Source organism: Haliotis asinina, chromosome 7, assembly GCF_037392515.1.
Source record: "Haliotis asinina isolate JCU_RB_2024 chromosome 7, JCU_Hal_asi_v2, whole genome shotgun sequence".
Taxonomy (NCBI): Eukaryota; Metazoa; Mollusca; class Gastropoda; order Lepetellida; family Haliotidae; genus Haliotis; species Haliotis asinina.
This window is the reverse complement of record NC_090286.1, coordinates 12,594,724-12,606,510: the sequence shown is the minus strand read 5'-3', so window position 1 is coordinate 12,606,510 and position 11,787 is coordinate 12,594,724. Positions and strand designations below refer to the sequence as shown.

Genomic DNA, 11,787 nt, shown 5'->3' with positions numbered 1-11,787 from the left:
CAAATCGCATGCGCACGCTATTAAACGTGTGCTCATGATTCTTTCATGCTATTCATTTTTCTAGTTGCATTTAGCAAAATTGTGATTGACCTTGTGAAGGTTAAGTAATTTACACATAAAATGTTTGTATTAGTCGTATCCAGTTGTTAAAATTCCTTTAAATAAAACCCCTCACCCCTCAATATGATTTAACACAACAATCAACAGAAATATCTCTAATACGTGTGTTCAAACTTTATTTACTTAATGAAAGTCTCCACATGCAAGTAGCGCTATTTACATGTGCATCTCACCTTCCTACTTAACATGATGCATGTGCATCACTCCTTCCTACAGTAGTTGTACATAGCTGTCTTCAATAGTTTAATTAGAAGGCATAACGTAAAAAACTGCCGTACCCCTCCACCTCCACCACCTACGATACCACCTGGAAGCATTGCACTTAAAGGATTTACATGATTTGAGTTTGAGGGGTCGTTTACCCCTCTTTATATCACCCTGTCTGACCATTATGATCAGGATCAGGGTGTTCCAGAAGGCAGTGTTTTATCAGTCCCTTTACTTATCAAGATCAGCAGTTTATCAAAGGTTTCAAACAATTCAATCGATTTTAATATTTCTTGTCGAGGTAAAAATATGCATACTATTGAACGGCACCGGTAGTTGTGTTTAAACAAAATGAACCAATAGTGTCTAAAATGGCTGTAAATTTTCTAAGTGAGAACCTAATTGTCTTCACTTTTGTAGAACACATAAGCTGCATAAGGATCCAGAACTATTTTCAAATGGCACTCCCATCAAAGTTGTAGAGGAGGCCATAATTTTCGATTCACATTTAACTTTTCTACTTTTCATATTAAAAATAAATGCTTGAAGGCAATGGATTTATTAAAAGTTCACCTATATATGTATATATATATCTATCTGACCCGCGCGAAGCTTGATGATGGCTCCATCGTATATGGTGGAGCCTGTAAAGGCAACTTAAAACTATTAGATTCTGTCCACCACCAACATCTAAGATATCATTTAACCAACGGCGTATAAAAACTTTTCCTTGCAGTAAATAACAAAACTACATTCTAATGCGTCAAATCCTGCATTTTACTGTGTTTTAATCCTGTTTATGAGGACCTATGCAATAAAAATTCTTCTCTTGTTCCGCCTCTGGCACTAAGAGTGAAACCTTTCCTGTCTGCTCCTGGCATTGAGCTAGTAACTATATCTCCTTCCCGTCTTCTTTCTTCTCCTCCGTGGCAGTTAGCTAGATCAGCAGATGACCTAACACTGACAACATTTGAAAAATAGGAAACAAATGAATTACAGAATCAACAAAAATATAATAAATTAAAAAGTAAATATAGCACAAAGCCTTATTTACAGATGGGTCCAAGTTACTTGTGCAACTGTCATTGGATTCAAAACAATATCTTCTCGATTGCCCAATTTTAGCTCTATTTTTATAGCAGAAGCTAACGCCATATTAATAATAACCACACAGCTATAATAATAAACACCGTTAATATAAACAATACATAATCTTTTAAGATTCTCTTTCATGTCTTGAAGCCATCAAAATCTTTCTTGTAAAAATCCATATATAATAGAAATTATTGACTTATAATGATGTAACATATGTCATATTTGGGATTAGACTTTCTAAGTAAAGTACAAATTCTAGTACTTCTCTGGCTGAGTCCCTTGCGGGATTCGAACCCACATCCTCAGAGGCAGGCACCTAATCGCCAGCACACAAAGACAGCCGCCTAACCCGCTCAGCCACCGCGACTTCCACAAACATGGAAGTGGGACAACTGCGTAGTTTGTGTATCCCTCTGAAAAGTGTGAAATGGCACGGGCCCCGCGGCCGATAGTTATGATTACACAATGCCATTTAGAAAGTGGTCAAATGTACCATATGTCATATTTGGGATTACACTTTCTTAGTAAAGTGCTAACGTTTAATACTTGTTTGGTTGAGTCTCATACTACAATGTGTAATTATTGTATAATGATCTTGATACTGGCCAGTGTGACATCGTCCTTTGTTGGTTACCCAGCCACGTTGGCATTTCTGGGAACACAATGGCCGAGTTTGATGCTAAGACAGCACTCACCGAATCTGTGACACCACTTCTTATTCCGTAACTTATTCTGAAGCTACAATTTGATCTTATATCCGTGATCTGTTGCAGAAGTGGGGCTCTCACATGCAATAACGTTCAGTATTGGTTACAGCTGCTTGGTTGTCAGTCCAGATTTGAAGAGGTCACTATGCGGCGATGGATGTCGTACTGGCCACACAAGATATATTCATGGTACCTATTGAAAGGTGAGGATCGTTTGTATCCCTTGTGATTAAAGAATCATGGTCAAGAATATTCCATCACAAGGTATAACCATGTTAAAAGGATCTTTTTAATAATGTTAGTTCTCATTTAATTATTGAATTTTTAAAAGAATAGATTTGTTAATTGATTTGTAAATAGATGAAAGATAGTTTACGTTTTGAAGTTTGAAATTAGTAGCTCAGATTAGTAGTGGCTGTATTCATGAATGGGGTTAAAGGATCGCAAAATTATTGTTCTCCTGAGAGGATACGTATGTCCCAAAACTTTCGAAGTTAAAATTCAGCTTGTCAGATAATTATGTAAACGTTGTATTTTTGTTCTTTAAAATTTGGCTAAAATGTTCCCACAATCGCCAGCAACTGAAGGGGTGATGTAAATACAACTGATGTCCATGCAGATGGCAAAGGTTCTGTAAGTACCCATAGTCCCTAGTATAATGATCTACCTTCAGTTGTTGGCGATGTATAGCCTGTTTTTATATTGTATACTTCACTTAACTACTTCATCGCCTGTTCTGTCAATATTTTACTTCACTACACTGTCTAAGCTGGGAATATTTGACTCCACTTCGCGTCTATTCTAGCAGTATTCTACGTTAATTCACCGTCTCTGCTGGCAATATATTTCTCAGATTCACCATCGGTTCTGGCAATATATTGCCTCACTATACCGTCTGGTAATATTTCACTCAGCTACACCGTCTGTGCTGATAATATTTTACTCCAATTCCCGTCTATTCTGGCAATATATTACTTCACTGCATCGTATGTTCTGGCAATATAATACTTCACTACATATTCCGTACTGGCAGTATATTACTTCACTACACCGTATGTTCTGGTAATATATTACCTCACTACACCTTATGTTTTGACAATATATTACTTCACTACACCCTATGTTTTGACAATATATTACTTCACTACACCCTATGTTTTGACAATATATTACTTCACTACACCGTATGTTCTGGTAATATATTACCTCACTACACCTTATGTTTTGACAATATATTACTTCACTACACCCTATGTTTTGACAATATATTACTTCACTACACCCTATGTTTTGACAATATATTACTTCACTACACCGTATGTTCTGGTAATATATTACCTCACTACACCTTATGTTTTGACAATATATTACTTCACTACACCCTATGTTTTGACAATATATTACTTCACTACACCCTATGTTTTGACAATATATTACTTCACTACACCGTATGTTCTGGTAATATATTACCTCACTACACCCTATGTTTTGACAATATATTACCTCACTACACCCTATGTTTTGACAATATATTACTTCACTACACCCTATGTTTTGACAATATATTACCTCACTACACCCTATGTTTTGACAATATATTACTTCACTACACCCTATGTTTTGACAATATATTACTTCACTACACCGTATGTTCTGGTAATATATTACTTCACTACACCCTATGTTTTGACAATATATTTATTGGTATTTTATGCCTCTGCAAATTTGCTCTGGCCTTGAGACAATTTATACCTTTTCACATTTCTTTTGCCCACTTCGCTCCCCAGGTCACTCATAAAACCCCTCTGATTTAGAGGTACTTAGATACCAGTGAAAATAAATAATTATCATTGAACATTGAAATAGAAATGAGACAGGAACATTGTATATGCGTACATAAGTTGAGACAATGTCGATTTCGAAAGATAGCTGTTCTGCCATAGCTCAGATATGCATTCATCTAACCGCAAAAATGTGTGTTCAATGTTCACAGAAAATGTAACATTTTGAACACCTCGCGTATCTGATTTACAAACTCGATGTTCACACGTATTTTTACGCACTGATAAATTGATTTTGTAAGTTACACATGGAAACCATAGGATAACTTTGGCATAAATCTGCTTGTGACCAAGTTTCAAAGTACCGATGAAAACTTGACTTGTTTGAAGTAAACACTGAGAACGATTTGCTGAACACTCACTCGCTACTCACAACAGGCATGTTATAATTATGAAAATAGTTAAATGTAATACAAATAACGGATCCAGGTGGATCTTACCTTTGGACCTTACCTGTTTCAGGGACCGTTTTCAGCCTAGTATCTATCAATGTCACAATATAATGTGGAATTATTTCCACTGTGTTGCTAAAATCCACTGATCAAGGATTCGATTACCGACCGAGGCTGTTCCTTGACAACAATACCCGTGTCTGTGGCGTTCTTTACGGGGTTGTATGTGAAGTCCATTTCAGGTGTGCCCTGTCGTGATATTGCTGGAATATTTATATAAGCGGCGTAAAACCATACTCACTCACTCCCTTTACGGGGTTCAGGACTATGGTATGGCACACACAGGCCCCATTATCCCGACACGCCATGCTGTGACTATGCTGTGATAGATATGCATCAATACGAAAAACATATTTACCTCTATGGAATAATTTAACAAATTCTTGTATACTCATAAAGTTATAACTTCTAATGACAAGTTACTTTCATTGAATTGAGCTAAATTGATCAAATCAGCACATAAATGTCGATCTTCCATATATTGACAACACAAAAACCGGCCTATTGTCAGTATGAAAAGTTTCATTTATACTGCTTTTGTACATGGGGTGATGGCCTACAAACAAATACACTTCGCCTGTGACTGTGATGTTCACAGTAGCGGTAAACCCCGTTCATGTACTTCCAACTGCAGTGTAATTATCTGGTCGTGGAACTCAACATTCAGTGGTTTACTGTTGTACATGACATAACCGTCCCTGTTGAGGTTAGGTCACGTTGGCCATGAGAGAATGAAAGAGCAGCTCGCTGTCAGGATCCGTGTCTCTTTTCATAAGCATTCAACTCAAAGGAACGTTCTCGCGACCGAGGAGCTTTCGCAGTTATATGTCACGTGACATGAAGACGGGTGTCGGAAATATCCGGGGTCCTCTATGAAGGTAAGATGTTTGTTTAATAAACAATAACAAACGTTGTCGAGACTGGATGTGGGACTGTCATGTAAAAATCTCACGAAGATGCTCTAAATTAATGAACTATGTGCACAACGCATGATGAGTCGATGTTCTAATCCTGTATGTTGCCATCACACATGTGTGCTGTCATGCATAATAAAACTTCACATCTAAGGTATTGTAAGACTACATGTACATGTACTGTGACCTATTGTAAGACTACACGTGTATGTGCTGTGATATTTTGTAAACTTTACACATGTAATCCATTGTAAGACAACACATGAATGTTTTGTGATGTGTTGTACGACAACTCGTATATTTGCAGTGATGTGTTGTAAGACTACACGTGTGTGTGATGTGACGCATTAGAAGACAACACGTGTATGTGTTATGATGAATTGAAAGACTACACTTGCATGTGCTGTCATGTGTTGTAAGAGATCACGTGTACGTATTGTAAGACTACACGTATATTTTGCTGCGAATTGCCCAATGGGTGCATACACACCATTTAGGGTTAACACACCCCAGGCTTTCCTCTGCATGTGTTGTAAACGGTCTGGTGATTACGAATGTACTGTTAAGTATGCGCCAGTCACCTACCTGTCGCGACTGAACGTGAAGCTTTAAATACATAAACTGCAAGTTTTAGGTCATTATGATGATGTCAAGAAAAAGATTTGACGCTGAACAGACCAAACATAATTTTACTTACATTGTTTCTCATAACTGCTGTTTACCACAAACTCAGCAACATTCTTTTTTACGGTTATTCTAGTATAATCGCGTGTGAATCAGTCGTGACTGATATCATGAACATCCAGGGACCAATAGCGATACGATGACATACATTAAACGAAATCAGTGTCCACCCTGTTAGTTGTTTAAGAGCAGCTGTTGGTCGTGTATTCATGGCTCATAACACAACTGAGATGCGTTGTATTTTACCTTAGCGAATGTAACAATAAAACGCCAACTTATTTTGACCGTTAAGAAATACCAGCTTGAAAGTTTAAGCAGCTCGACACTGGTCAATGTACGCACACACACGCACGCACGCAAGCACGCACGCAAGCACGCATATCTCATAGAAGAAACTAGGGCAGCCGCCTGATCTACTTCATTGCCTACCGGGTGATATAAATATGAATACACAAAAAAGATTTGTTACACAGTGAAGACCACATGTTTGTACATCAGTGATTGACCCATGTTTGCGGTAGTTCTGTGTGTTCATGCAAATATGATAGGATTAACTAAATCCTTTGTGCTAGAATGAGGTTATGTTGGGTCCTATTCCCAAATCAGGAAACCTTGGCATCACAGATTAGAGACTCAGAGGATGGATGGATGGATGGATGGATGGATGGATGTCTGCATGTGTGTATTATATTCCATCAGCATGTGTTACGGTGTGTGAGTGAGGAAACATTTAACCTCACTCAAACATTCACAGATTCACAAGGGACAGTTCTATTTCTTTTTAACAGGATAGAAGTAAATGTTAAAACGTTGATAAAACCATCCTGCGAAAATGGACCTGGGTAATATTTTGAGACAATATTTTACAGTCAAGCTGAAGGTCAGCCAGTAGAAAGATCATTATACAATTTTATAATTTCAAGAACATGTGTGTTTTTTCAGTGACACATGGAATGTCAGGGAATAATAGATGACAAATTTTTTATCATTCGGCTGATGATGAATATACTCAAAGACTGTCAGAATTGCCTTTGCTTCAGCAGTGTTAATTTAGCTGTTGTCTGACACTAAGAAAACTATGTTTGTGTTCTAGATGTTTTAGATTATGTAAGAAATCTTCTGTTTACACATGGTTATGGTTTTGTATGGTTAAGTCAGTCAGTTCGTGATGAAAATTTGTTTTTTAACTCATTTTCGAGAAAGATGTCTTAATGTCTTCATCAAGAATGGCATTCAGCAATAGATAATAGTTCACGATATGATTCCTATAGAATATACAAATCACTACTCCAGTCGGAGAAATATCTGTCGTTTTTAATATCCAAGAAATTAAGATATCAATTTATACGTTTTCGGTTAGGTTTGATCAGCATAATGGTAAACGAAGGAAGACGTTTTTATTGAACAATGTAAGAGAATGTGCCCTCAGTGCCATTTAGGCGTGGAAAATGAAATCCATTTTTCAGGTTGTGTGTTCTTTTATACAGATCTCCTTGCGAGATACATTGCTGAATATTATCTACGTAAGCAACCCCCTTTAGCTTTTAAACTACTTCTTTCATCAACTGATCATCATGTATTAATAAAGCTGTTCTACTATATCAATTATGCTCTTATCAAACGTAAAAGTCTCATATATAGTTTTGTTGATTTATCGTATTTCACAACATGTACATAATTTACTGCTTCTATCATGATTTTGTTGTTTAAATCACTAATTACTACATATTGCACCATATGTATTATGCTTCATATGTTTAACTTCAATGTTATATGGACCGGAGGCCTCTTGTATAATAAACATCTTTTGACTTTTGACTTTGACCCACTTGATTCTTGTTTCCATCAGTAATCCATGAAATCTCTTATCAATAGCGGATATAACTAGATAACGGTATTTGTGGATCTTTGCCATTTGAAGACAGCTCTAATGTGTGGTTCCAATAGTGCTAAAATCTTTGTAACTTCATATATGAAGTCAATAGAAGATTTATATTTATTATTTTTTACAAGGTTTCTACAACTGAACATTGTTCTTGGAGCATGTCACAGGCATCCTCTCACAACATTACAATACCAGCTTACATGAGTTCACCTCCATCCTAATACATTACTATATCTGGCTCGCATTGATACAGCTGGAAGTCATACACTTGGGGTATTTAGATAAATAACAAAAAATCCTCAATTCTTTATACTGTGTCTTTCTGATTGTGTTTTGTGTCAAGACTTTTATTTCCGGTATATTTTGATGTGTCAGAGTTAGGATGATAAAAATGCACACATCTTGTAATTGTAGAGAAATTTAGACGAAGTCTTTCTGACAATTTAGATGAACACTTACATTCATCCATTTCAGAAATGCACCTGTAAACCAGAACTATAAATCTTGCAGAATGCAGAATATTGTGTGTCAACGCTCCCGATCAAGTTGCGTGTGTTGTAAATAGGGAACCTAAGGGAGTTAACTCATCCTGTCATATTCCACAATCCATACACAGATTGTGCAATCTGAGGATAGGGTTTAAGCCAAACTGCTAAATGACGGTTGACCTGGCAAAGGTTTTATTTTGTCTGACAAGCATTTTAATTTTTGTATGGTTTTTTTTCATATTGCACAGTTCTAGAAATAAAACTGTTTAACCTTGTATCATCCTCTCAAATATCGTTGCGAGGCATGATCGAAGCAGGTCAGTCAATTATAAGTGAACATGTCAGCAGATTTGTTCAGTACATAGACCACCCGTAATCAGTATAAATAAATATGACTTGAAACACACGTTTGAAAAGGCACACAGAATTTAAATTATGTCTTAAAATGCAAAAAGAAGGACCAACGTTTTTACGAAACATTAACATTATCACTTTATTTGATAATTTAATTTTAATGTTTAACATTTCAGGTTCAAGAGCATCACAGTAATGGCTGAAGAACCAATAGCGTGTATTCACAAAGTAAAGGACGCCTTACATACACTGGCAGACGCTCTGGACACAGACGATGCACGTTATGCCAAAATTGCTGGAAGAACCTTTGTTGCGAACTTAACGGGAGGGACAATTGTAACTGCTAGTGTTGGAGGTGTTTTTGGTCTCTCGCTTCTTGGTTTCTCCCTTGCCACAGTGATTCCCGCTATGGCTGTTGTTGGAATGGTTTTTGGAAGTGGCCTAGGCGCCGTTGGTATTTATGCAAGATATGCAGAAAATGCATCATTCCAATCCCATGTGGAAGAGGCACAAACAGCCTTTGACAAGTATTCACAGTACCTAAAGGAACGGAGTCAACTTGAAAGCTGTGACATCACTGCAGTTAGGATTTTAGGCGAAATGATTGATGTGACATCCCTGGTACTGACTCTCGAAGACGGAAACAGGAGGAACGGGAGTGACGCTCTGGCCTTCTTAAAGACAAATGAACCGTTTGCAAGAGCTACAGTAACATTTAGTGTAGGAATGTATGTCGAGAACAACAAAACTCACTACAATTCGGATGTTACAAATAAAATTCGTAAGAAGGCCAATGAGCTTAAGAACTGTGGGGGGATTTGGACGACATATACTTTGGCTGACGAAAAAAGATAATGCATTGTTTACTCTGACGTTGAACATTATTGTAACTGATTTGTTTGTCCAAAGTTTGCTGGGACATCTATTTTGAGAGCCAAATGTAACACGTGTATCAGGTCCCATCCAATACACACAATGAGTTTCTAACCGACTGCTTTTATGTTGTGTCGTGTTTTGCTGCTTTGTAGGATGAAATACATAAGGGTATAATGGAACTGTTCTGTATTTTGTATTTTAGATTTCAGTGAACTTGTTTTCCTTTCAACTGTCACTGCCAATAGTTCCAGTAATATGCAGGCAGGCGTGGACACATCGGCTTTACACACATGGAAACGTGCGCCAAAACTTTTTTTAAAAGTGATGTACATGTAATGTGATGTAATGTGATGTACTGGCCTCATACATGTTTCCTACCTGACTGTTACAGCATTCCTCTCTGCATGTTGTTAACAGTCTGGTGAATGTGAATCTTCTGCTGTTTGTGCGCCAGTTACTTACCTGTAATATTTGAGCTTGAAATAGGAATGCAAATGTATACGAACGCAAAGAAGGTAACTGTACATAGCATACAATTGCATAAATAACACTACGTCGCTTCAAGGGTGTGTCACGATGCCTAGACACGGTATCAAAATATACGTCTTACGACATTACCTTGTCAATAGTTAAACAGTATAAGGAAAACACCGCAAAACATATTATCTTTTTGCATTAAAATGGCATAACGTCAAATTATGCACACTTTATTGCAGGTGTGATAACATCATTTCCCCGACCACGCTTTGACGGTGAATAGACCAAGCGAATTTATTGCAAACACAGTATTGTTTTTTAAATTGTTAGTTCCTGTCGCACTATGCAATATCCCGCAGTGGTGAATGAATAATCAAGTTTGGAGCAGACCATCCATTGATAGACAGGCATGAACCAAGAAATCAAATCTGACCCATCAGATCCTGCTAGAAGCCAATTGTAACCCCTGATATTTCCTGATCATTACATAACTGAGGTTATAATATTAATATAATAGTTACAACAGCTGTTTATTAGAAAAGCAAGATTTATATGGATGTCAACTTCTTCACTGAGTGTTTTCCGAAGGACAGGTTGAAAATACCCTGCGGAGACTGGTCCGACTATGCAGCAGTGATATTTTCCTTCCCAGGAGTAACTGAAAACTGATGCGACTTTATGGCCTTTATATAGAATAGCCTTTTTCACAGTTTAGACATGGGAGTTACGCCATTTAGACCTAAGAGTCATGCTGTTGCCCTCTTATAGATAAATGAACCGTACTCAAGTGCTACAATTAACGCAGGAGTGTATGTAAAGACGAACGAAACTCAATCCAATTCGGATCTCACAAATACAGTTCGTAATAAATACTATGAGCCTGTGAACCGTGGGATGCTGAAGACGACATTCACTTTGGCTGACGAAAAACTACTTGTTTGTCAAACGTTTGAAGTAGCGTTATTCTTCGTGTGTTGTGAACCTACTGCATTCTGTATTTTGCCGCGGTGTAATGGAGGGTTGTATTGTGTTATGTACACACCATTCACGTCAGATGCATATTTAAGACGAACGTTCCCTCTTTACTTTGGCTGACGAAAAAATACTTGTGTGTCAAACGTTTGAAATAGATTCGTTCTCGAACATATTGCAGTCTGTATTTTCCCGCAGTATAATGGAGGGTTGCATTGTGTTATCTGCATACTATTCTTCGTTGTTAACGGTCTGATGGATGTGAATCTTCTGCTGTCTACACGCCAGTCACGTATCTGTCATAGCTGAATTTAAACCAAGAGCTGCATATGTACAAACTATCAGATTTAGGCTAAGATTATAACATTTTCCCGATAACATATTTAGTATAACACTATTTTGTTTGATTTGTTGTCATTTCTGGTGGTTTGGGAATAATCGAGTCTTGATGAGTCAATCCAGTATTTCACATCATGACCATCGATCTAAGCAATTACGATACCATGCCATACTTCAGTCTAGTCAGGGGCAGTGGGGTAGCGTAGTGGTTAAAGCAATCGCTCTTCACGCCGAGGACCCGGGTTCGATTCCCCACATGCGTACAATGTGTGAAGCATATTTTCTGGTGCCCCCCGTCGTGATATTGCTGGAATATTGCTAAAGGCGGTGTAAAACTAAACCCACCCACCCACCCACCTCAAGTCAACGTGCTTTA

The 11,787-nt window shown here is 37.5% G+C and overlaps 1 protein-coding gene across 1 annotated transcript; it reads left to right on the top strand.

The window, feature by feature from the left end:
• Positions 1-2,282: 2,282 nt before the first annotated feature.
• LOC137291307 (uncharacterized) lies at positions 2,283-11,418 on the top strand. Its single transcript, XM_067822609.1, has 3 exons — positions 2,283-2,332; positions 8,924-10,138; positions 10,189-11,418. Exons 1-2 carry the CDS (start codon positions 2,283-2,285, stop codon positions 9,600-9,602), a joined length of 729 nt encoding a protein of 242 aa, XP_067678710.1. The 3' UTR covers positions 9,603-10,138; positions 10,189-11,418.
• Positions 11,419-11,787: the final 369 nt, after the last annotated feature.